The sequence below is a fragment of the Mus musculus genome, chromosome 10 (genome assembly GCF_000001635.26).
Source record: "Mus musculus strain C57BL/6J chromosome 10, GRCm38.p6 C57BL/6J".
Lineage (NCBI taxonomy): Eukaryota > Metazoa > Chordata > Mammalia > Rodentia > Muridae > Mus > Mus musculus.
In genome coordinates this window covers 126,973,631-127,000,010 of record NC_000076.6, presented here as the reverse complement: position 1 = coordinate 127,000,010, position 26,380 = coordinate 126,973,631, and the positions used below count along the sequence as shown (strand labels likewise).

The 26,380-nt window shown below is 53.0% G+C and overlaps 1 protein-coding gene, 1 long non-coding RNA gene and 2 other non-coding genes across 5 annotated transcripts; 1 reads left to right on the top strand and 3 right to left on the bottom strand.

Moving 5' to 3' along the window:
* Positions 1-35: 35 nt before the first annotated feature.
* On the bottom strand, positions 36-21,294 carry Ctdsp2 (CTD (carboxy-terminal domain, RNA polymerase II, polypeptide A) small phosphatase 2). Of its 2 annotated transcripts, NM_001113470.1 has the most exons (8): positions 20,710-21,294; positions 8,335-8,480; positions 7,374-7,412; positions 6,902-7,003; positions 6,103-6,159; positions 4,064-4,156; positions 3,800-3,985; positions 36-3,650 (listed from the first exon to the last, which is right to left on the bottom strand). In NM_001113470.1, exons 1-8 carry the CDS (start codon positions 20,771-20,773, stop codon positions 3,525-3,527), a joined length of 813 nt encoding a protein of 270 aa, NP_001106941.1. In that variant the 5' UTR covers positions 20,774-21,294; the 3' UTR covers positions 36-3,524. The 2 variants fall into 2 exon arrangements, with proteins under 2 accessions (NP_001106941.1, NP_666124.1); NM_146012.2 differs by lacking the exons at positions 6,103-6,159; positions 6,902-7,003; positions 7,374-7,412; positions 8,335-8,480; positions 20,710-21,294 and having other exon boundaries at positions 4,064-4,398.
* Positions 1,451-1,571, bottom strand: Mir546 (microRNA 546). The gene has a single exon (NR_030259.1). It is a non-coding gene; the product is annotated as a microRNA 546 (primary transcript).
* Mir26a-2 (microRNA 26a-2) lies at positions 4,398-4,481 on the bottom strand. The gene has a single exon (NR_029803.1). It is a non-coding gene; the product is annotated as a microRNA 26a-2 (primary transcript).
* Positions 21,295-22,490: 1,196 nt separating the features above from the next.
* Positions 22,491-25,567, top strand: Gm40798. The gene is made up of 2 exons (XR_872169.3): positions 22,491-23,433; positions 25,176-25,567. It is a non-coding gene; the product is annotated as a predicted gene, 40798 (long non-coding RNA).
* The last annotated feature ends 813 nt before the right edge of the window (positions 25,568-26,380 follow it).

Below are 26,380 nucleotides of genomic sequence, written 5' to 3'. Positions count from 1 at the left end.
AGTGGAAGGGAAGGAAAGCAAAAGCAGCTCCCAGTCCTGCACAGGTTTTTAAACCAGCCTTTATTAACAATTGTAATACAAATATTCCAAAAATATAAACAGACTCTTAATGGCATCCTACAGTTCAAGTTTTTGAATACAACAAATGTATCAAATCATGAAGCAAGGTGGCCAAGGATCCCATAGCCTGGTCACAGTGGGAAGCAGACCTCTCCCCTCCAAATGGCATCACGGGAATAGCCAGATCCGGGGTAAGGACAGGCATGGAGAATCACCAGCTTATGGTGCAGGGCAGTTCTGGGAGCTAACCCCGAACTAAAGGATGGGGCAGCTGGCCTGACCTGTGACCTCTTCTCCCCTGAACATGGACTTATCTGTTTTCTAGAAAGAGGGACTGGGGATGTAGCTTAGTTGGGAGTGTGTGCCTGACATGCACGAAGCCCTGGGTTGTCCCCAGCACCTCACAAGCCAGCAAGGTGATCACACCTGTAACCCCAGCACTCAGGGGGTGGAGGCAGGAGACCAGCGATCACCTGTAACCCCAGCACTCAGGAGGTGGAGGCAGGAGACCAGCGATCACCTGTAACCCCAGCACTCAGGAGGTGGAGGCAGGAGACCAGCTATCACCTGTAACCCCAGCACTCAGGGGGTGGAGGCAGGAGACCAGCTCAAGATCACTCTTGGCTAAACAGGAGTTCAAACCCGTTTTTAAAAAAGGAGTAGCCGTGGTTTGGAAATTCATCAAACCGTGTGTGTGTGTGTGTGTGTAGGGGAGAACTAGGACATTTTTAAAAAAGGAGTAGCCGTGGTTAAGTAGCCCAAAGGGGAAACAGCTCACCGTTTTCACTTAGCCAGGCCAACACACTGGATGCAGGACAGCACAAACAGGCCACACTGCCAAGAGGCCTCTGAACAGAGCAGGTCATGGACCTATAAGGGACCCATCTCCCAGGAATGGTTGCTGTGAGGGTCCCATGCTTTTAGTACAAAGCTTTTCTGAGCCACTGTTAACAGGGGGAGGGGGGTTATACAATTATACAAAAATCTTTGGGAGGGAGTGAGATAGGTCCCTGGTTGAACGAAGGCAAATTCACTCAACTTCTTTAATTAGGGACCCATGGGCCTTCGGTGTCCCCTCTACAATGTGCAGAGTGGAAACCCTTACCTGGCCCTTTATCAAACTGGTCCTGTGTCCAAAGCTCCCCCTATAAGAGGGACAGGAACGTCAGGCTTTTGATGCGAAGCCCAATCAGACACACACTGTGTCCCTGAAGAGGCACCTTAAAGAGCTGAACCCGGCAGGGGGCAGATTCCTAGCATGGCTTGGAGTGGATGCTGACACCTGGTCCGGTGGTCTACTGACTCCTGAAGACCAGTCTGCACTGGGGCAGGCGGGCTGGTGGCAGTGGAGCAAGGGCTTCAGGAGGCACTGGCTCCTCTCACTTGCCCTCCTCTCCTCCCCAGTATCACTTTGCTTCTAAAACATGGAACTAGCACAGGGATAGCAAGAGACAACATCTAGCTGACTCCGTGCCACCATGATAGATCCTGTTTAGTTTTGGGAAGAGAGGAGTTGATATGGCATCTTTGTGGCAGACTGCAGGTGGTAAGAGGACTCTGGTGGCAGTCAGGCCTAGAGAGCTGGGGTTTCATGGAGAAGTAACAGGGCTCCCATGAAGCCACACTGGGCTTTGGTCACATGGAGAACCAAGAAGCCAGAAAGGGACCTTAAAATTCAATCAACTCTGAGGCTCTTATTGCTTAGTCAAGACCAGCCCTCAGAGCTTTGTGAGAAGACCCCTCCTGCAGTATTGGGATGCCAGTGAGATCAGGGTCTGGACCTGAAGCCACAGTCAAGCTCCCATGTTCCTGGCTAGCACCTGCAGCCCTCAGCTCACCTTGGGAGGACCCTACAGACACCAGCAAATGAGGCTGGGGAAATGGCATGTGTTTGTCACAGAAGTGAAAGCCAAGGCTCCATAGCCTCGGGCCCAGGAAGAAGTCTGCAGAGTGCTGGAGGAATGCCAGCCAGTCTCCACTCACACCACCACACTCCTCCACCAGGCTTTCTCAAACCCCAGGCAGGACCTCGTGTGTGGAAACTAGAAAAATTTGAAAATATTGACTCCTGAGTGGGAGGTACCACACCTGAACCAACCCACAAACGCTGGCCGGCCTCCAGGGGAAGCAGAGATGGGGTAGGAACTCCCGCCCACCTCGGAGGGAGGCAGGGAGTGGGCGGGACTCACTTAAGGCAGTGAGGTGGAGGCCCCTCAGGGGCCCCTTGTGTTCCCAATGGTAGCTTTCCACTTTGGGGAAACTTCCACTCTGTGACTGACATTGAAAGCAACAGGGCTGAGAGCTCAGAGCTGCCCAGAGCACAGAGCTATGAGGACCTCACTCAGTCCTATAACGAGAAGCAGGAGGCATTTGGCAAATCAAGTAAGAGCAACACTTGGGACAACCAATCAATTAAGTACAACCGGGGAAAGTCCTTCTCCCAAGGCTCTGGAGAGGAAGAGCAGCAGCCGAGAAGGATAAAGGCGAGAGCAGACGAGAGCTGGCCAGGGCGGGACACCAGGAAGACACAGAGGGAGAGCCAAGCCCTCCCCAGCCTTTGGAGCTAATGTCCTTGCATCAGCTAGCACAGAACCCCTGAAGAGCACTTTTGGGATCTACACGCAAGGAGACAGACATCTTGCATTGAACATTTGCATTTTCTTTGTACCCCAGCGCTTCCCACACAAACCTCAGGCCCAGGACTGGAGCTCGGGCGAATATAAACCACTCCAAGTTTAGAAAGAGATTTTTAAGAGTTAAAAGAACAGAAATCAGCTATATGTCCTCCTCCAGGGCAGAGAGAAGACCTCCTTTCCCATGGGAGTAGGACTATGGCTTGGGAGTGAGAGGCTGGCCTGGCACTGGAGCCCGGGTACAGAGAAGTGCCCATGGCAGGCATTCTTGCTGGAGCCAGGTGTAGCCCATAGGACACAGAACCTGGTGGGTCTGCGAACATGCTCTCATATTCCCAAACATGTCTGCAGCTGCTGGCTAGGTTTCTGTGTTTTCTGAAAGATGTGTGTCTGGGCATCCAAAGCAGCCTCCGGCCTCTCCCTTCTCCTTGGCACAGGTCTTGATGCTGAGGGAAAGCCATGGTTTGGCGAGGGAGCCTACAATAGTTTTCATGGCTGTAAAGCTCAGTAGCTCACAGCATAGCAGGAAAGAAGACAAATGACTTGGGTTGAGTCCTTATCTTTCAGCTTCTCCCCCTACTGCACAACTGGGCACCCAGGACCATAGTTTACCGGACGGGCACATGCACGCACACACACCCACACAACCACCTGGGAACTGAGCACGGGGTGCAGAGAGCTCTGGGTCTTGGTCTGATTTCCTGCTCTGCGTGTGACCTGCTTTTGTCCCACACGCCCTGGCTACTTGCAGACCCCGTCAGTGAGGCTGACCACAAAGGCACAGTGTAGCAGAGTCCCCTGTTGGGATGGCCGTTTCTTGGAGCAGGAAGGCTAAGGGGCCCGCAGCTGCCCAAGGCTGGTGTAGACATCATCAGTTCCACTTAGCTCCTCGAAGACTGGAATCAGGTTCAGCAACTCTGTATCTGCCATGTCATCAAACCAGGACTGCACAGGCACCTGGGGCAGGAAAAAGTGACATTATCTGATATTTCCTTTCCTTTCCAGTGCCATTGGAGGCTGCTGGGCCACACAGGGGTTGTGGACTCCTCTGATAAAGCCCACGGGCCCAGCCTGCAGCCACCCCAGTCCCTGATGCGAGCACTCACTGCATTTTCTGGGTGGAAGATGTAAGATGCAGGGGAGTTGTCCAGGATGACAGTTTTCCTCAGGTCCCTTCCCAGGCGGCTGAGGTCCTTGACATAGCAGCCCTGGTGGAACACACAAGCCTCTCGGAACAGGCGGGCCCGGAACACCCCGCACCGGTCCAGGAGATCAGTCACAGGGTCAGCATACTGGAAAAGAAGGAGAAGCTTTAGCCTAGGCTGAGGGCTGGCTCTCCCCTGCCTTCTGCCCCTCCTGCAGTCAGGTACCTTGGCCAAGCTGGCAGTGAAGAGAACACATTCGAAGAGCTCCCCCATCCGTCTCAGGAACTCATCGACGTAAGGCCTCTTGAGCACATATACCTGGGAGACAGAGTGGATTGCTGTAGGAACCCCACAAGGCCAAGGACACAGCACCGGCTCTGCCTGTGCACTGACAGAAAAGCAAGCAGGCCTAGATACCCAGGTCGAGACACTGAGACCTCTGCCCCACCATGGACAGCTCTACCATGTTACCAGGCTTCTGCTGCCTCAACAGGCCCAACCCTAACCCGGCAGGAAGGAATGCACTCCCAGGAGCCATCTTCATTGAGGGCAGACCATGCGCTGCCTCCAGAAACAAGTAATCAAGAACAGGCCTCATGGACGGACACAGCCTATCCTGGATTACTTGAATCCAGCCGCAGCCTCCACAGTAGCCTTCTGTACGGGATTCCAGCAGGACGGCTTGTGTAGGTCCCATCTGGCAAGAACCACAAACTTCTTCAAACACACACCCTCGTAGGTTTGTGTGCACACCACCAGCTTCGAGGACTTGCTCGCTTTTAAAGGTTCTTCAACTAACTCGCCACCCAGTCTATGATCTGCTGCTTCTTCTTTCTTTCTTACTTCAGCCTGCACAAGTGTTCCTTAGGCCCACTCACTCACTTCCTTAAAGCAGCACAGGGGGTGTGCCCACCCCAGTCCCTCCTAGCCCACATCAGCACCAACTGAGCAGAGCCCTCCCATTTAGCAGCAGAACCCTCCATGCAGCTGCAAATGGATCTATCCATCACCTTCCACTTCTTAAGCCTCACAAACAAGCCCCTTCCTCACCAAGCATTGCTCTCCTCCCAGGCTCTCCTCAGATCCACATGGCAGGCAGCCCTCTCACTCAGGCCCCTTCTGCCCATGCCAGAGCCCCATACATTCTGTACATTTCTATTTCCTCAACTAGACAGCAGGGGGTGATGGGTGGAGTAAAGAGCCACAGCTTCGAGGCTCTGTACAGAAGTTCGTAAAGGGGCAGAGGGCTACGATGACAAACCCAGGACAGTCTCAAGCTGAACTTTCTCAGTCTGAAAACAGGTCTCATGCTTGCTAGGATGTCTGCATCACTGTCTCCGGCCCTCCCCTGGGCCGACCAGCATGCCTCTGGGCACATGGTCTCTCACCAATGCCTCGTGGTCCTTAACCCTAGGCAGCAGGGTGTACACGGCAGAGCCTGGACTCTGCCACTCTGACAGATGCATATGGAGCACTTACAGAAACCAGTGTAGAGGTCAGAAAGGTGTCATAGGAGGGGCCTGGGCCAGGGAAGACACATTCAGTAGCTCTTCACCAGAGGGCACAGGAGCAAATCCTAACAGCCCTGCACACAGAGCAAGGCTCGCCTGGTCTAAGCATGGACTGCATGGGCTGGACAGCATATGCTCTTCATTGAGGAGCTGGGTTCAATTCCCAGCAACCCCTGGCAGCTCACAACTGTAACTCTGGTTCCAGGGGATTCGACACCCTCACACAGACACACACGCAGGCAAAACCAGTAATGCACATTTAAAAAGCCACAGTGATGGCTAGGACTATGATGTGAAAATGCCAGGGGCTGCACACAATGGTGAAGGCCTTTAATTAACTCCAGCCCTCTGTGAGGTCCAAGTCAGCTAGAATTAAATAAAGAGACCCTATCCTGGGCTGGAGAGATGGCTCAGTGGTTAAGAGCATTGACTGCTCTTCTGAGGTCCTGAGTTCAAATCCCAGCAACCACATGGTGGCTCACAACCATCTCTAATGGAATCCAATGCCCTCTTCTGGTGTGTCTGAATACAGTTAAGTGTACTCATATACATAAAACAAATAATTCTTTAAAAATATTTTTAAAAAAGCCAACAGTTCTTGCAAACAGCCTGACTACATAGAGACAGGAGTGTTGGCTAGAGGGAAGTGTGGATGATCTGGAGACAAGCCATCAACAAACATGGAAGCTGATGATAAACAGGTTGAGAGGCAGTTTCCCTTTGAGGCAGGGTGTATGCTGGCAAACAGCTCACCTGGTGCGTGGTCCCCTCAATCTCTACAGGCACTATGAAGTCAGCATTGTTGATCGGCTAGAAGGCAGAAGTGCACAGTGTCAGCAGACAGGAAACCCTACCCCCTGGAGACAGCCCACTGAGCAGTTCTTAGCCAGCACAGGGCAAAAAGTATCACATATTTTCCGGTTTCCCTTCTCCTTCATCCACCCATCCATCCTACCCACCAAATTCTACCTGAGGTAAGTTTCAGGGCTTTTGAGATGGGGTCTTGCTACATAGTCTGGGCTAGCCTTCACCTCCTGCTCTCATGAGCTATGCACACAGGCATGCATGCCTGGCTCTTTGGGCTAGCCGTGTTCATCTCCTGTTTCCGTGAGCTATGCACACAAGCATGCATGCCTGGCTCTTTCAAGACTGACTGGCTCTTACTGGGTAACTCATGTTATTCTGGAACTTGTGATTTCCCTGCCTCAGTTTCCCAAGCACAGGGATTGTGGAAGTTCCCTCTGCACCCAACTTAAGGCTTTCTTGAGTTAACAAACGCACCAGTCAGGAAAACCAGATAATGCTTACCTACTTTTTCCACGGTAAGTCGAGACAGACACAGCATTTAGGGTGGGGTGTGTGTGTGTGTGTGTGTGTGTGTGTGTGTGTGTGTGTGTGCCTTAACCTCTTCAGTTTGGCCTCTGGGTATCTGTGACTCCAGGGTGGCCGACAGCCTGTCCTGTCCCTGTCATTTCCACGTTCATCTGCTCACCTTACTGACCCTGCTGTGCGGCTCACACAGGCCCAAGGGAAGGGTACCACGCTGACTCACCTTAAAGGAACTGTGCACAAGGGTCTCATCCAGGTCAATGACCACGCAGATCCTGCCTTGATCTTGCTCTGTCACCTCGGGGAGCAGGCAGGTCCCAGGGATCTAAAAGCAGAGCCAAGCTGCTGAGCTGTGCCCAACAAGAAGTAAGCCCAATCGCCCCTCAGCACAACACTGGGAAGAGCCAAGCTGCCTGCAGACAGTCATCAACACAGGAAGGTCCTGCTTAAAAGCAGAGAGCAGAGGCAGCGGGGTCTAAAGACTACTAAGGCTGTGGGAACATTTGGTGTCATTCTGGGATGGTAGGGAGTAGACAGCAGAGATGGGAAGAGGGTGTGTGCCTGTCCCGAAAGTTTTACAGGGCCCTGGCAAATACTCAGCACAAAGAGTGGGGAGGTGCTCAGGACAGGAGAGTAACTGCTCTGCCTGCCTGCCAGGCTAGTCAGGGCCTACAGGGTCAGCCACCTCAACGAACCTGATAAAACTGGTACTGGAGACACTGGAGGAGATCGGACTGTGGGAGACAAAGGATGTGGTAAGTGTTAATTTATCAACTACAGCCTTTCTAAGCAAAACACTGCCTGTGATCTGCTCTCCGAGAACCCAGCCACCCACCGCTCCCCACAGGACAAGCACGGCCTTCCTGAGGAGCTGGTCAGGAGGGGAAGCCGCCTCTCCACACATGGCTCTCAGGGACTGAGGTCTGAGCTCCTCCCTGCAGGGCTAACCTCTTGCCCTCTCGGGAAACACTGAGGTGCCCATGAATATGAAGGGGGGTGGAGTCACAAAGGGACAACACCAAAAATGTTGTAAGAAGTACTAATGTCCTAATGTGAGACTTGAAAAAAAAATCTAAAATTCCAGAACTTACAAAAACCTAAGATGTTATCTGAGCATGTACCTTTCAAAAATGGGCTAGTATTTCCCCAGGGTAATATATGATTTTACATTTTGCTTTTGACTTACAAGTGGTTCATAGTAGCATAACAACAAATTGCTAGTAGGGTCTTTGTTTGTTGCTGTCTTTGTTTTGAAACAGGGTTTCACTACATAGCTCTGGCTGGCCTGACACTTGCTGGCCTTAAACTCAGAGGGATCCACCTGCCTCCTGAATGCTGGGTTATTCAGAGCCTGGCAGTTTTATGGCTCAGAGGCAGTTCTGGAAACAAGACAATAAAAACCACAGGCTTCACAGCCAGATAATTGAGTTCCAACCCCACCACTATCAACAATTAACAAGCGGTTCACTTTCCACATCTGCAGGGCACCTTTCCGGAGCCATGGAATCTGCAGTGTCTGGACAGCCATCCCCACAGATGATAAGTATCAAGAAGGAGACAGACTACTAAGGGCAAAGAGTTAAGGGCCCCTGGGCCAGGGACTTTCACGACACTAGCCCAAGCCAGAATATGCACCACACCCCATCCTGCTGCTACCTTGGCGATGGTGTTGGCCTCCTCCTTGTGTGTGAGCTCAGTGGAAGAGCTGGACTGGACAACATGCTGTGTGTGGAAACAGCACAAGAGGGCCTTGAAGATGCTGCGGCCACGGGGTTTCTTAGGCGAGGACTTGGAGACTAGGCCTAGAGAAGAAAGGAAGGACAGATGGAGGCATTAGCTACAGGGATACTGTCAGTCTCCACATGTCCATACGCTCTCAAGTCTAGGTTCTGCAGGGGTACAGCACACACCTGCTGAACAGCCTCTGAGAGTGACACACACCATATATAGAGCACACACCTGCTAAAGAGCCATACACACTGACAATGGAGCGCGTGCACACACCCTTGCATGAGGACACAGTGAACCCCACTCTCTGGTTGGGGGAGATCTGAGCTGCCCAGGCTTCGTTCTTCATGCTATGGCAGGTCTCAAGGGGATCTCAAGGTAGGCCGGGTGTTCTGTGACCCAGCACCAGCACACTGCCATCAAAATGAGCTTCTGAGGCCCTACGTTCTCCTGACACAGGAGAGCAACTCGGTCCCCTGGAGTCAGTGGAGCCATGATTCAGATCAGTGTCGCTTCCCCAGACCCTGGATCAGCAACCACCATGCCTGACCAACCAAGCTCCATCCCACATGGGGGGAAAGAACCATTTCCTGTAAGCTGTCCTCATGTGTGCAGAGGTGAGTGTGAGCATGCACCCTCACGTGCACACACACAAAGCTGAAACCCCAAACCTCAGCTCCAGTTAGCTGACTGCATCTAAATCCTGTTTCCTTTCCATGATCTAGCCGTTTGCCTCAATACTTCACTGCTCACCCAACCACCCTCCTCGCCAACCCCACCCGGGGAGCTGGTTGGAAAAGAGCTAAATTAAGATCCTAGGTCATGACAAAATGCAGCTTCCAGTCCGAGTCTGAAGCCTATGTTTCCAGACTGCAGCTGCTCCCCCTACCTTGATTATCTGGGCTTTGGAAATACAAAGCCACTTCAACAGCAGCTCAGCAAGGCAGCCCCAGAAAGGCTGGACTGATACAGAGCAAAGGGCATTACAGGACCCATCAGCAATGGGTTTCAGATCTGTTACACAAGGAGGAGCTGCTGGGAGGGGCAATGTGGCCAGGAGGTGGCGCTGTACACCCAGTTATGAGATGGTCCCAGCTATGAGTCTCTTCCCAGGGTGGGTGGTGTCTGCATGTCCCAGAGCCACTTGAGAAACAGGCTGGTCTACTTTAAAGCACTGGACAAACTACTGTGCAGGCAAATGAGCTCCAGAGGTGCCATGTAAGGGAAAAGCAGGATGAACCCGCCAACCCCAGAGGGCTTCCCCATGTTCTTCCAAGGGAAACCCATACAGTGGTGTGGGCCACCCACTGGAGATGATGGCAGAGCCAAACCCACTGACTGACTGGGCTGCCTGAGACCCTGAGGGAGAGGAGAGAAACCCAAACAGTTCCCCAGATCAAGGATGCAGAAAAGGCCCCTACGCCGGGCGTGGTAGCGCACGCCTTTAATCCCAGCACTCGGGAGGCAGAGGCAGGCCTGATTTCTGAGTTCGAGGCCAGCCTGGTCTACAGAGTGAGTTCCAGGCCAGCCAGAGCTACACAGAGAAACCCTGTCTCAAAAAAAAAAAAAAAAAAAAAAAAAAAAAAAGAAAAAGAAAAGAAAAGGCCCCTACACAGCAGCAGCAGATACAGCAGTCAGTGAAGTCCCTCTCATCTGGACAACCAAGGCCTTCCTAATGTGTGTTTTTGGTTTTTTTGAGACAGGGTTTCTCTGTGTAGCCCTGGCTGTCCTGGAACTCACTCTGTAGACCATGCTGTCCTTGAACTCAGAAATCCACCTGCCTCTGCCTCCTAAGTGCAGGGATTAAAGGTGTGTGCCACTACTGCCCAGCTAGTGTGTGATTTCTTTCCCTTCTTGGGTTAGGCATGGGGTTACCCATCATTTTGGTATGGCCACTGGGGACCTCTCTGAAAAGTAACTGAGCCTTTCCATTAAACTGTCTGAAAATGTGGGCATCATTTTTTTCAAAATGCGAAGTCAAAGGACACATTTTTATGTGACTGTCTCTCCTCCTGCATGTGGATTCCAAGGTTAAAGCTGGGTTGTCAGGACTGCAGAACAGCATTTTTACCCCTGAACCACCTTGCTGGCCCCTGTGGCGCCGCTTCCAGTCTTGGCCACATGTAAAGAACCAAGATTTCTTTGGGCATTTTGTGCTGAAGAAATCTGCCACAGCCTTCTCAAGACCAAATTCAACGCTCAGTGGTGGTGGATCCTTAGAAAGGACCCTCCAAGCCAGGCGTGGTGGCGCACGCCTTTAATCCCAGCACTCAGGAGGCAGAGGCAGGCGGGTTTCTGAGTTCGAGGCCAGCCTGGTCTACAAAGTGAGTTCCAGGACAGCCAGGGCTACACAGAGAGACCCTGTCTCGACCCCCCCCCCCCAAAAGGAAAGGACCCTCCAGACTCCTAATCATCTCTTCAGAAACCAGAAGGAAGGGGCTGTTCCCGCCCCACCCACTGGCCCCCACTAACTTCTCCCCTCAGGGGCTCGGGGCAGATGCAGAGACAAAGCTCCAAGGCCAAAGCTTCTCCTTTGGTTTTTGTTTTCTTCTTGCACAAACCACAATTGGAGGCACAGTCTTTCTTAGAAGACCACACAACCCAGGCCGTTCCTCAAGAGAGGCCAGGCCCGGTGTGGTCAACGTCACAGTGACAGCTCTGTGAGGATAAGGAATCCTGGAGCAGCTGGCTGGGGCCAAGGAGAGGCCTTGCCTGTGTCCACTGCAGGAGGCCCAACAGGCACAAGTTCCCAGACCAATGCAAAAATCCTGAACTGTAGGGGTGAGGGGCTTCTCCAAGGCACAGTGTGTCCATCAACCTCTGTATCTCAGGAGATCAAAACTGCCCTGACCTTGAGTGCAGCTCTGAAGGAAACACCCCACACCCAGGACCTCAAGTCATCCCCCCACCTCAGGCCCCACCTCACAGCAACCTTGATGCAGGCTGCTTTCTCTACTTTTTCAAACACTACTCCTGAGGGGCACCAGGGCTGGATTCAGCTTCTCCCACCATGGCTGTTTCCCTGCAGGGCCAACAACAGCCTCACCAATTCCATTCCACAGCCTTTGGCCTATGTATGACAGGTGCTAACAACTTTACCAACGAGTGCTGCAGGGCCTCTCGGCTTGCCACTCCTGCAGAGCTAGGTCCTGGGGAGCCTCCAGTCTCATGCCACAGTCCCCAAATGAGGGCAGGAGGGAGGGAGGCCCTGCAGGAGCTGAGTGGTGCTAGACACTTGCTTTCAGGGCCTCACCAACCCTCAAGGGGAACTCATTTGTAGGTCCTGCCTCCCATTTTGCTGGGGGGCGGGGGGAGAAACAGGCAGACAGGCTAATCAGCCCACTGGGGCCATGCAGTGTATGAAAGCAGAGTGAGAATTTGAATCCAGAGCCAAGGCTTGTGGGCATTCACCAACAGTGTCTAGACAGCTCCACACACTGGTCTGTCTGTCTCTGCCTCTTTTGATTTATTTATGTGAGCACACACACTCTCTCTTCAGACAGAAGGCTGTGAGCCACCATGTGGTTGCTGGGAATTGAACTCAGGAACTCTGGAAGAGCAGTCAGAGCTCTTAGCCTCTTCTAGGAAACAGTTGCTCTACTTCCCTCCAGGATGAGCCTCACCCCCATCCCCCCTCCGGATTCTTAGGCAGACCAGAGAGGTGCAGAAGGCAGCAAGGACACTCCCTCCCAAAACCTTGTGTCAAAAGCCTTGGGATGGATGGATGGCTCTGCACTGCATCCCTGCCCCCACCCCACTCCCCTCCAGCAATTCCTTCCTGGGTAGCTAAGCCTTCCTTTCCTGTCTGCGAAGCACCTGCTCCTGTCCCAAGCCTCTTCACGTGCAACAGGCCAGTTCTAAGTAGAAGAAGGGGCTGGGGACTGAAGACTGGAAGCCAGGACCCTCCCAACACCCCTCCAACTCAAGGCTGGGGCTGCTAGGGTTCCTCACAAGGTAGATTATGGACACAGGTCTCCCTCCACTTGGTACTGTCTGGGCTGGAGGCCAGGCTCTGCTGGATTCAACCATGAAGCCTTAGTTTCCTCATCTGAAACTTGGGTTAATAGCAGGACCTCACTCAGGATAAACAAAACATGTGAGTGAGATCCAGGGTAGCCTCTAAGACTAAAAGCTACACTAACTGGCAACAACTTGGGCCTCATTCCAGGAGAGCAACAGAGAACTAGGGGCCCTCACTTCCTCATGTGTGGTTGAAATTCGGGGTCAGATGAGGGATGTGTGCCTGGGAGAACCCTCCCCCAACTCCCCATCCACCATACCTTGCCTTCCCACTCTCAGCCTCGATGGACAGTGCTGGGATACGACAAGACGAGCATCACCTGATGCTAACACCGCCCTCTCCCCTAGGCACCCCCACAGCAGTAATTCCCTATAGAAACCTGTGCCTGTAAAAAGATGAAGCCTGGCCTTACCAGGATGGCATTATTTTTAACCTTCTGAAGGTCAGGTTTAGTTGTCACAGTTGCCAACAACACAGTTATGTATCCTGGTAAAGGAATTCCTCACAGGAAATCCGCACAGCGCCGGAAAGGCAGAAGGCAACTCCTTGAGCTATGGGATTTTCAGAAGACCATTCACATACAAGGATACTTTTCTGGTTCACTCCCTTCAACATCCGAGCTTCCCCTCAGCTCCCATCCTACCACAGCACAGGGCAGGGCTGCTCTCACTATAAAATGGCCTCTCTGAGCGGCCTCCCTCCCCTGTGCTATTGGAGGAAGGAGAGTATTTGGAGCATTTCCGGCCCTTCTTGGCCAGTTGCCTGGGCCCTGCAGCCAAGGCACATCTGACTGGGGCTCCCTGTGGAGAGGAGTCCTCCCTGTGGAGAGGAGTCCTCCCAGGTTGTCAGCAGCAGCATCTGTGCCTTGGCTACAGACAGGCACTCAAGTGCCAGGCTGATGGAAGGGCTCCTTGGACCAGTAGGTAAGTGGGCAAAGAGACAAGAGGGCAGGAGATGCCTAGACAAGGCAGGCCCCAGGCAGAGCAGCAGTGGATGGTGGCCTCTCACGCACAGAGGCCAGCTACTAATGCGCTCTCTTCTGCCAACAAGGCAGGCAGGGCAGAAGTATGTGTGAATCCAACGGCTTTTCATGGGCTGGGTTGTTTTAGGCAGGCTGCGTCACAGGATTTGGCTTACATCAGCACGGCTTGGGCCTCTGGTAGTCCTGCATCGACAGCTCCTCTCATCTTTGTGTGTATTTGAGGCAGCCATCTCCATGTAACTCACACCAGCTTCACACTCCTGCCTCAGCCTCATGAGGCGTATATAGGGACGGTGGGTTTATGCCACCATGCCTCATAGTCCTGCCCCTGGCCCAGCCCTCTCAGGGTCTCAGGCCTGAATTTTAAGAAGTTTCCCTTAATTATTTGAAAATAATAGCAATAAATATTTAAAGGTGCGATGCAATGGGGGTCTCCAGGAGCAGCAGGTTCTGGAGTGGCAGGGACTAACCTGAGAAATGTTAGGGGCACAGGGCTGGATAGTGCAGGGGAGACACTGTCGGGGACTGGATACCAGTCATGTTAGTGCTCCTTCCTCCCGAGGAGGAGCTGAGCGGGCTCATGGGAGGGGCACTAAGGGAACCCTGGCAAGTCGGTCTGGGACATCATCTTGATGGACATTCAGGGCTGGTCTGGGATCTCTGTCCCAACCTTTCGAATGCTTGGGCTTCACAGAGAACCAAGAAGAATCCAGGGCAAGGAGGCACAGGAGGCACAGGAGGCCAGAGCTGGGGAGTGTTACCCAGATGCCACTGGCTCCAAGGGCGAGTCGCAGGGCTGTGGGTCAGATCTCCATCAGCAAGTAAACAAGTAAATAATCTGCCCGCGTGATGGCGCTCGCCTTTAATCCCAGCACTCGGGAGGCAGAGGCAGGCGGATTTCTGAGTTCCAGGCCAGCCTGGTCTACAAAGTGAGTTCCAGGCCAGCCAAGGCTATACAGAAAAACCCTGTCTCAGGCCTCCCCCCCCCCCCAAAAAAAAAAAAGAATCTGGCTTTGGCACAAATACTAAATACAAATACTAAATGTGGCAAGAACCTCAGTCTTTCCATCTGTAAAATGGTAAAAGAATGACTATCTCAGAGAGTGAGGCTTTAGAGTGTCCTGGCCTGATGAGGCTCCCTGTCGGCTGCTAGGCACTAGGCTCAGGACACTTTGACACTCTAAAGTCAGCTTCAATCTCAGAATGCCCACTGTGACACCAGCTGAGACTTCTTATTTCAGGAGGCCATATACCCCAGCCAACCGTGGGCCAGGGCCTTTTCTGGGACCACACAAAACTCATTATGTCCCTCTGTCTCTGAGGCTGGCCAACCTGCTCCCTCCTCAGGATCTGGCCTCTTCAATCATGTGCTGCCCACTTCCAAGCCCTCTGCTCCTCCCCAACCTCCACCAACCAACGAGAGCAGCCTCTGAGCTACCTGGATCTTGCACAGACCTAGGGCAGCGGGTGAAGCAGCAGGTAGGGTGGGCAAGGGTGGGCTCCACAGCTCACGCAAGCTTCTGCTCTCAGCACCTTGCCCACGTGAGCGCTCTGTGAATCCTGGCTGGGACTCGGTGAACAAGAACAATTACTCTATCCACTCACTCAGAAAACTCAAGGCTCCCCTGGATCTTGAGCCACAGGCTGCCTAATGAAAGTGACTCTGGACCCTGAGGGAATGCTCTGCTCAGGGCTGAACAGGCAGTTGGCTTCTCTGCGGTGCTTCCTGGCTCCTCTCCCAGGACACCTGTCAGAATCTGGGGAGCACTTGGAACACACGTGCCTGGCCCACCTGCCAGGTTCTGAGTCAGTGGGTCCCAGGTGTGCGGGTGGGGGAGGGGGCTTTATTTTTAGTAAGTGTCACAAGGGATTCTGATGTGTGTCCTTGGCTGAGAGCCAGAGAATTTTAACCAACCCCTTTCAGAATTAGAATGTGATTCCTCTGGGCCCCAGAAACCTCCCTCTCCAGCAGATCTGATGATGGCCTGGTACTGTTGGCCTGAGTCTGGTTTGCCTCACTTGTCCCAAAACAAAGACAAAACAAGACCCTAGTCAAGAGACCTGGGCTGGCTGTCCTTCCTTTCAGTGTCATGAAGGAGAGGCCTCCTCCTCCTGCTGTGTAGAGATGGAATGCTTTGTCCCTTCCCATAATCTGTGTCACACAGCCTTTTTCTCACTGGAGTGGGAGCCATGCTTGCTCCCTGGGAACAGTGCATGTGACTTAGAGCAAATTCATCAGGATGGGAGTCGGTCAGGGTTCCAAGAGGCTGACAAGGAGGCCCTCCCTCGATCCAGCATTGAGCAGCAGGCAGGAGCAGCTCAAGGTCTGTCTGTCTGTCTGTCTCAAAGTACACCACCACAAGGGGGAGGGGGGAAGTGTGTGTGTGTGTGTCTGTGTACACACACACACACACACACACACACACACACACACAGAACTTGACTATGAGAGACACAGACAAGACAGAATGAGAATGTGTGTGTTTTTACGTTGAGGTTCACTCAGATCAGGCGCAAGGCTAGCAGTAGAAAAGCTAACCAATAAGAAGAGAGCACACACTCCTGCCCAGAGCCAGGCTGTGGGGTCCACAGGAACCAGGCTCCCGTGAGTGAAGGGCTGGGTGCTGCACTCACAGGGAACTTGTTCTTATCTCTGATCCTGAGTGCTCCATTTCAAACAAGTCCACTTTCCTCCTTCTAATTCCTACCAGTTTCCTCATAAGATCTGCATGGAACATGTTTATTTGTAGATCTGCACAGATCATGTTCATTTGTAGATCTGCACAGATCATGTTCATTTGTAGATCTGCACGGAACATGTTCATCTACAGCCCAGCTGGCTACACGTAGGCTTTCAGTGCGTGAGAGATGTAAAGAGCCAAATCCTCACCAAGCTGCTTCTCAGTCACTTCAAGCTTGCGACAGGATGAAAAGCAGTCAAGGTTCTCACCGTGCTCGCCACTCAGACCAGAGCCACCTCTCCACAAGCTCCCGTTCTCCTCGTGCTCGCCACTCAGACCAGAGCCACCTCTCCACAAGCTCCCGTTCTCCTCGTCACCAAAAGCACCTAGAACATAATCCACCGAGAGCACAGACTCCAACCAAGCCAAACAGTGGCAGTCACTGTCACATATACAACGGCCAGTTCCCTCTCCAAGACACCAACTGCTTCCAAGGTTTAAGCTGCACTTCAGAGACTTCCATGAGGCCCAGGGCTGTAAGATGCCCCATCCCTGTCACACACACAGGCACAAGCAGCCGCAACTGTCTGTAGGAAGGCTGTGGAAGGTGCAGAGGATCATCTTTCACACCAATGTGGTGACTGGGGGCGCCTGCTCTTAGTAGTAAACCCATCCGACAGACAGCGTATCCAAGGGACAGGAAGGAGGAGGACAGAACACCAGCCAAGCTGCATTTAGGAATGAATCTGAAGCAATCAATGTGGAGCAACCAACACTGGATCAACAATAACAAACATTTAACAACTGGTGACCCCACTTCTTCACCAACCCCAGGATAAAATATCCCAAGATGGAAATAAAAGACAACACTCAACACTTCTCAAAGCTGAGGGGGACGCTGTGCCCAACTATGTATGTCAGTGAGTGTATGTGTGCACACTCACACAGCCACTTATGCGCACACGTTCTCTCCATCTCATACTTCTCACAGCCTGTTGTTAGAAGTGTCCCTCTAGTGTTCCTTTCTTAGTACATCTCACTAAAAGACTGACCGGAGAGGCCTCCAGAGCCAGCTGTCACCCTGTTTAACTTCCTACCTTCTCTGGCTTGGAGGAAGGACTCGGGCCTCCCCCACACCTCCACGATTCCCCATGCCTGCGATCCCCAGGGACTTTTCACCCCTCTCTCAAGCGTGGCTTCTTTAAAGTGCCCCAAGTCAGCTGCCGAGCCTCCGGCTCTGCACACTTACTGACCGTGGTAGAGCAAAAGCCCTACCCCAGGCTCTCGGTGTGGAGCAATTCTGGCTTACATGGTCTCAGTGGCCACTCAGCCTGATCCCAGGATGGGGGATAAATCCAGAAGGAGCAGGACTGAGTGCAGGCTGGCCTAGGAGGCCCTACCCACCCACCACCAATACTCCTTTCACAGCTTTTCCTGTTAAAGGCTTAGCTGCAGCTACAGGGAGCTTGGACTCTCAAGGGGAAGGTCAGGACTTCTGCCTTCTGTGGGGAGCAAGAAGAAAAACTTGTCATTGAGAGGCTGGGGAGATGGCTCAGAGGTTTAGAGCACTGGCTGTCCTTCCAGAGGACCTGAGTTCAAGTCCCAGACCCCATGGTGGGTCACAAGCATCTGACTCCAAACTCAGGGAACCAGATGCCCTCTTCTGACCTCTGTGGGCACCAGGCACCCATGCGGTGCACAGACATACACGGAGGCAAAACACCTATACACAAAATATAAATCTAACAAAACCGTTGCATGTTTTAGTGACAGCCTCCTCAGTGAAGAATCCCCAGTGTAACTAGACATCAGACCCTGCCCAGTTCCAGATGTGAGACAAGGAGTCCAAAGCTTAGGCCTCCTTCCAAAAGCAGGCATCGAATTTTGCCCATTACAGATCATTTCTGACTCCCCCCAAAGTCCTGATAGGTCACTGGAGGCCCCGCCCCTACCTCACTTTGGGCTGCCAAAGGCAGCCTTGTTTCCTTTACTTTCCCCATCTGAGCCCAGAGCTGGGCACAGCCTCCTAGTAACTGGGTGACACCCTTACACCAGGCCGCAGTAAGTACCCATTCCTGCCAAGTGGTTACTTTTATTTTTGATGTGATACATACATGGCCAGCTTCTTGCTGTACCAGGGAGCCATTTCTCCTGTCTGCCTGGAGAGTTGATCTAATTTTGCTGCTTTTATTATCAATGACTTCAGCAACTTTGTCCTACCTCCCTGACTGTAATTACTTTTGAATCATCAACACACCAGGCAGCCTTAACACTCAGAGAACAGAATGCTAAAAATAAATAAATAGTCAACATAAAAAAATCTGCACTGGTAAACAACTTCACTGAGAAAACACCGAAGCTAGAGGCAACCTGTTTCTTTCCAGAAATCAACTCATTAATAAACTGCTTCACACTCCTCCTCTTCTGCTCTTCCAAAGGTAGACAGGAGTTGGGGATGGGAGATGGTGAGAGGGGAGGGGTGGGAATTCCTAAACGAGTGTTAAGATGCAGGTTCTGTTTGTAAATGATGTCCAACTCAGCTAGTTGGCATGGTTGCTGGGTGCCAAGCTGCTCAGAAGCAAGCACGCCTTCCCAGAGAATGCAATTGAAGAAAAGGGGAGGGGGGAGAGACACCAAGAGGCTGCTGGCTGGAGAATTCAGATTCCTCCAGGGAGAAATGTGAAGGACAAACTACACACAAAAAAGAAAACAAAACTGTAACTCCAAGAAAACTCAACCAGCAACCTGACACGGTCAGGAGCCAGCTGCTCTGCTCTCCGCTGCCTGTCACTCATCCTGCCGGATTAAACTTCAGCTCTGATTTGCTCAGTGCAGCTACAGCACAGTCCCGAGTCTTCTTATCCCGATGTGGCCCGCCACCCTCAAGACACCTAGGAGACCCTGCAGGGCGCACAGGTGGGAAGGAGGCACACGCCATGCCGGCTTCTTGTCACTACCCCCTCCTCTTATGTCCTTTCCCATCCTGAAGCGTGGGTCCTATTCCTGGGATGAGGCTGCAACGGGAACTGAACCCTGGCAGTAACTGATAAACACAGGCAGCCTCCCTTTGCGGCGCTCAGCACTGCTGAGAGGCCAGCAGGAGAGGAGGTGAACTTGCTGCGCCGCCGATCTCACAGCTGGGTCAGTGATGCAGTTAGAACAGGGGACCCTGGCAAAGAGGAGGGGCAGGCAGGGCTTCGGCTCTCCTCAGTGCAGTCTGCTTCAGAAGGCCAAGAAACACGCACCGCTCCCCTTCCCCCAACCTAACAAGGAATTCCAGAGAGCCTGGGACACCAGCCCAGCTGCTCTGCCCCTAGGCTAAGGCAAGTTGGGTAGACTCCTTGGGAAGTGAACCCCAGGAAAAAGTGACCTGCTGCTTAGTATTAGTAGGGGATGACTACACCCAGGCCCCACAGCTGGCCTCCTTCCAGGCTCTAGGTCTCAGTCTACTCAATTGTGGCACGGGCCTTTTATGCCCCTCCGGAATAGAAAGAAAGGGCTGCAGCGCCTGAGATCTGGTTCCAAGAGCGTGCTCGCCTCTCAGCCTCTGAGCCAAGTGGCCACAGTCCTGGGAGTTCTCTAGAAAAAGAAAAAGGAGGGAGGGGGGCAACACTAGTCCTTACTCTGGGCGGAAATTTCTACCAGCTATCTTGAACACAATGCTCAAGGCCAGATGAACATAGGGGAGAGGAGAGTTTCAGGGGACCCCACTGTGATCAAACCGAGCAATCCCATTTTCCCAGCCCCAATCTCCTCCCCGCCCCCGCGGGAGGCTGAGGCCTCCGCTTCGCTCCCCAAGCACACCCCAGATAGGGCCTGCCTGCGGACGTCCCTGTTTGCTTCAATCCGACGACCTCCCCCTGCAATCGGGGTGGGGGGTCGCGAGCCTCTGCCCACAGACAAACTCGCACTTTTTCGCTGCGCGATTCAGAAACACGCTGGGTCTGATGCCATCCGGCGAATTATGTAACCAGGGACACCGCTCCCGGGCTAAACAAACGCGGCTGTGTCTGTGCAGCGGCGGCCCCGGGGGAGCGCACGGGGCAGGGAGGGGCTCCGGCCGGGCCTCGGGTCCGGCTTGTTTGCTCCGCCGAGCCGCGAAGAGAGTCCCGCGCCCGGCAGTGACCGCGGCCCTCCCCCCTCCCCCACCACCGCCCCCGCCTCGGGCCGGTGAACTTCGTCCCGAGTCCCCGCGCCGCCACCGCCGAGCTCCCGGGCATCCCGGTCCTGCGTGAAAACTCCGGTCCCGGTGGCGTTCCAGCTCGGGACCCCTCGTACCCTCCCCAGAGCCCCGGGGCAGGCGCGCAGCGGTGGTGGGTGGGGGAGGAGTGACCACTCCATCTCCGCGGCTCGGGTGGGGGCGGCGCGGGTGGCCTGGCGCGACGCGCGCCCTCCCGAGCCTCTGACTGCCCCCGGGGGGGGAGGGGTGGCCGGACGGGTGACAGCTGCGCGGATGACACCCTCCCGCCCGGCGCTGGCAGCCGGGGCCTCGCTCAGCCCCCACCGGGGTCCGAGAGCCCGACGGGTGCGCGAGGACCGACGGACCCCGGGTCCAGCCGGATCCTCCGCCCCCTCCCCGTTCGGGGGCGACACAAAGTTTTGGGAAGTTGCGCCCCTACCTTGCTTGGTGAGCACCAGGGCGTCTTCCCTCCGCGCCTGGGTGATGATGGAGCCGTGTTCCATCTAACAATCCCGCGGGCCCGGGCTGGCTGGGCGGGAGGACGCGCGGGCGGGCGCGCAGGCGGGCTGGGCTGGGGGGCCTGGGCGGGGGCCCGTCGGGCTCCGGCTCCCGAGACTCCGACTCCCGCAGCTGTTCACATCCCCCTCGCGTTTCCTCCCCGGGCCGGGAAGGGAGGCGGCCTGCACAGAGGGCGGGCGGGCCAGGCGGCGGCTTCCCCGGTGCCCCCAGCCCCGATCCCCCGGTGGCAGCTCCGGGCTCCTCAGTTTGGGTCCAACATGGAGAATCCGGAGCGAAAACAAGAGGAGGAAATGGGACACGGGGCGGTTTCCAGGCTCCCCCCTCCCCTCCGTACTCCAGATAAACAACCCGCGGCTGCAGCGCCCACCCCCGCGCTCCTCCCAGATCTTGGGCCGGCCTCTTCGCCGCCTGCCGGCGCGTTCCGCTCCAGGCCAGCGTCCTAGGCCCCGGGACCCTCCTCCGGCGAGCAGCGGGGGCCGCGGACCCTGCAGAGGTTTGCTATTTTCTTACGGAAAAAGCGAATCCCCGAGGGGGGTGGGGTGGCGGGCGGGCAGGCTGGCGGGGGAGACTTGAAACCGCTCCGGCACTCCGATTGGCCCGCTCGCAGAAAGGGGGCGTGGCCCCTCCTTACTATGCGGTGCAAGGACCCAACAACATTCCAGTCGCCACGGCCACGCCCCCGGGCCACTCCCCGCTTGCTGGGCTGCGGCCTCCTGGTCCTCTCGGCCACACCCCCTTCCCAACTACTTAAAAAGGCCACTCCAACGCTCCGCTTTCCGTGCTCGGTGCTGGGGTGTTTGTGTTTCCGACGCTTTACTCCAAGAAGGCTCAATGGTTCCGCCCTACGAAACCTGGGGAAAAATGGAGAAGCCAGATTGGGTTCGAGGCAGTTACGGTATTTCCTGCTTAGAGCCCAGTGCCTTATATAAGAATACCGCTGATATGTACCTGGGAAGGAGTGTGTAGGGGGCGGAACCGAGACTCCAGAGTGTGAGGAATGGAACTGACCTCTGGAAATGACACCTTATGTATTAAGGCCACCTTAGGTGCCAGCCCCTCCCACTCAGGCATCTACCCTATCCTCCCAGTCCAGCTCCCCCTCCCACCCCCAACTCCCATCTCATGGTTCCATCCTCAGTTTGAGGAGGATAGAGGTGCTTAGTGGACCCAGAAAGCTCTCCCTCATTTTTTAGGCCCAGGCTCAGGTTTGAACTCCCAAACTTAAGGTTTCTCAGGAAGGGTTTCTCCACTTGTCTGCTAGGAGTAGCAGCTCCAAAGAAGCAGTTTTAACTCTGTATCGGGTTGTTGTAAAAATTGTATGCTGTATATGCACCCCATTGCACCTGAAGGAGGTCTCTTCTATCCTTCCACAGTGGGCTCTGGGAATCAAACTCGGCTTTCCTGGGAAGCGCTCTTACTGGCTAAACCATCCCATTGACCCATTTCAAATGCTTTTTGGTGATGGATGAGTTACTATGATTCAAGGCCATAGTTCCTGGGGAATGGGGGGTGGGGGGCACCTGGTGGCTTTCCTACTGCAGTCCTCATAGCTAGACATTTGTGTCTCTTCATCTTGTCCAAGTAGGTCATAACCTACAAGGCACTATCATCATATGTATATATCCTATGTTCCTTACAAGTGCGAATGTTTCTACACACACACACACTGCTCTTTTTTCCCCTTTTTTCCCCCTTTTCTTTCTTCTTTTTTTTTTTTTTTTTTTTTTTTACATAACACCATTTTAATGAAAATGCTGTTTTTCTAAAATGAATGTGACTGTTAGAGAGGATCTGAATGATGCTTATGTAACCTCAAACCCTGAGTCTGGGTAGATTCTAATTCATTAAAGGAAAGGAAGCCGGGGGAGTTCTGACATATTTGCCTCCCACCTTTAAAACAATGGGATCTGTAAGGACTGTCTCAGCCGGTTGCTAAGGGACCTTGTTGGACTTTGACCCTGTGCTCCAGCTAGGCGGTTCCCTGCCAAGGCCTGCTCTCTTGTCCGTTGGATGACACTTCTCTCCTGTTCATTTCCTCTTCCATAGATAGTTTCTCCCCTGTAATATTTATAAAGTACTTCCATATATATTATTACCTGGCCTGTTTAATTTTTCATGTTATGGTTAGCAGAATAGATATGCTCATCTTCGAGAGGAAGAAACATGGTCTGGAAAGGGTTAATCGAGATTCATCTGAGGTCCCAGCTGATGAAGCAGCAGCAGCAGTGGGGAAACTGAGGCAGGCCTGTCATGATTTCGGGTCCTTCTACACACCTTCTCTAGGAACTCTCTGACGATTTAAAAGGCCCCTGGAGGCTAGGAATTGTGCTGTTCATTATTGGATCTCGTGTCTCGTGTATAACTAGACAGAATGAGAGGACCTTGTCTGTTTGTCCAGCACATGGTGACTCCGTGTCTCGGTGTCCTCTGTGCAGGGTACAGTGGCTCGTGCCCGAGACAACAGAGTTAAATGCATGTTGCATCTCACCCTTGGGTGTGCACACAGTCAGATACGTTCCCTTGCCTGTGCTCTCGTCTGCTTCTCTGGCTTTGGTGTCTTAAAGTCGGGCGTTGCCACACAGCTCATGGTACCCTGAACTACATCGATCCTCCTGCCTCAGCCCCCTGAGTCCTGGGATGACAGGTATGTCTTCATCATGGCTTCTACTTCCTTTTTCTTTCTTTCTTTCTTTTTTCTTTTTCGGTTTTTCCGAGACAGGGTTTCTCTGTGTAGCCCTGGCTGTCCTGGAACTCACTTTGTAGACCAGGCTGGCCTCAAACTCAGAAATCTGCCTGCCTCTGCCTCTGCTGGGATTAAAGGCGCTTGCCACCACACCTAGCCTACTTCCTTTTTCAAGGCATTCTCTAAATGATGTCATCACCCATCTCTCCTATGTGCAGAGAGCTCTGGACATCTCTGAACCACGCAGAGCAGGGGGTCCTCAGGCTTGAAGCCAAGGAAAGTTTGTGTGCACACACTCAGAGGAACCCAAAGGGGGAAAAAGACAGGGTGTGAACAAACAAGAATGAGATGGAGTGCGGAGAGAGGAGGAGGGAAGGCCTCTGTGAGGCCAGTCAGGACTCTTCTTCCTGTGGAGTTTAGGCAGCCTCACTCGATCCCCAAGCCCAGACAGAGAAAGTTTGGGAATCCTTCTTCTATATATCTCCACTCTAGAAAGCTCTGTAAGGTTTCAGTAATGGGGCTCTTTTCTAAGGTAGGGTGGTAAAAGAGAGGTGGGAGGCAAGGCCATTCTGACTTTTATTTAACAGACTTATAAATAATCTCCTGCCTGCAAATTCTGGGCCAGATGCCCAGGGTATAGCTTTAACTTGGCCCAAGAATGACAAGTCGGGGCTGGAGAGATGGCTCGGCAGTTAGGAGCACTTGCTCTTGTAGAAGCCCGGGATTTGATTCCCAGCACACATGCATGGATGGTTGGTTCATAACCACCCCTAACTCCAGCTCCAGGGATTTAGGCTAAGCGTGCACGCACGCACACACACACACACACACACACACACACACACACACACGTGTAGTTTTTTTAAGTGACGAGTAGAGCCCATCCCTTTAGCCTGTTGACTCTCCCCAGGTTACTCGCCTGCTCCATTCTCTGTCCCTGACTCTCTAACTGGCAGGTTGAGAGGCATCTTGGAAACAGCAGCACTTCCCCCAATACTGGAGCAAAGGGATGGGGGCACTCACCCAGAGTGGCTGCCTTGTCTTCTGTGGAAATTGAGGTCATATGGAGGTCCCTGGGCCAACCCTGAGCCAAGGGAAACAGAAATGGGCAGAGTTGGAAGAGCTTCCCCTGGACCAATGTGCTTACCATGTCCCATATAGAGCAAGCACAAGGCAGACCAACAGATACCTGTCATGGTCCTCTCTGAAGTCATGGAAATGTTTGTTTGTATACAAGTGCTTTGTCTGCATGTATGCCTGAACACCATAAGAGAGTATTGGATCGTGAGCTGCCGTGTAGTTGCTGGGAATTGAATTCAGGACCTCTGGAAGCCATCTTTGCAGCCCAGAAATGTTATATTTAAAAAAAAGAAAAAAAAAAAGATTTCCGATAGGATCTCATATATTCCAGGTTGTCCTCCAAATCACAAGGGTAGCCCAAGATGATCTTGAATGCCTTGAGTTCGTGTGTGTGTGTGTGTGTGTGTGTGTGTGTGTGTGTATGTGTTCCTTTTGATTGAGTGTGCATCGTACGTGTGCTTGGGGAAGCCGGAAGGTCAATATCAGATGTCTTTCTCAATCACCTTATTGTCTGAGACAGGGTCTTGCATTGGACCTGGCCAGGCTGTGCAGTTGCTGCAAGGGGTCAGCCTGCCTTTCTTCCCCTTCTCCCTCCAGCACAATACTTGATCCAACTTTTACAGGAACTGTGAGATGAGAACCTAGGCCCTCACACTTAGCTGCTGAGCCGTCTCCCCAGCCATGGACGTCCCTGACTCTTCTGCTTCCATCCCTGGAATTCTGGGGTTCCAGATGTGGTACCAACACATCCAGTTTATGTGGGGCTGGGGATTACACAAACCCAGGGCTTTGGGCATGTGAGGGAAACAGTCTCCCAGCTGGCCCACATTCTAGTCCTGTCTTTGTTATTATTTTATTAATGTATTGTTTGGTTTTTGAGACAGAGTCTTACTGTAGCCTGACTGACCTTAACCTCACAGAGATCTGTTGAGGTTTGTTCTGTGGCTGTGTTGTAATGCTGAGTTCTGTATCGGAAGGTCTTCTTGCCTATCAGTAAATTCTCGCATTTACCAGCTTTTGTTGTACAAACTGTGTCTTTTTTTTTTTTTTTTAGATTTATTTATTTATTATAAGTACACTGTAGCTGTCTTCAGACACACCAGAAGAGGGAGTCAGATCTCATTAGGGATGGTTGTGATTTGAACTCAGGACCTTTGGAAGAGCAGTTGGGCGCTCTTACCTGCTGAGCCATCTCATCAGCCCAACCGTGTCTTTAATTTAAAACTATTGGTTGAATAAAAATGGTACAGCCAATTACTGGAGGGATTAGAGGTGGACAGGTTTTGAGTTACCTTGTTGGGGAAAGCAGAGAGGAGGGGGGGGGTGGGAGAACAGGAAGAGGAGAAGGAGGAGGAGTGGGAGAGAGAAGGAAGCTATCTCCAGAGGAGATGGGCCATGAGCACATGGCCAGGAGAAACAGGGAGTATCTGGGGGTACACCGCTGAGGAGGTAGCCAGACCAGCAGTTAGAAAAATAAATTAGGGGTGACCCCCAGTAACTGTCAAAGCCAAACAAAATAACCATAGTCTGAGTTTTATTCATTTGTAAGCTAGACAGGGATAAGTTTAAATTGGTTCAACTACAGAGATCTACCCGCCTCTGCCTCCTAGTTCCGGGGTTAAAAGTGTGTCGCCAGGACTGGCTGTTGTTAGTATTTTAACAACAAAAACAGTCTAGTCTGGAGTTTTCAGTTGTCATCTGGTTGTTCCCAAGTCCTCGTTCCATTTTGTACCGTTGGTGAGTTCTCAGCACCAGGGCTACACGGCACTGTGTGTCCTGTCATGAGGCAGGGAGGGAAACCAGTGACAGGGACTGAGGTTGGGAGCAT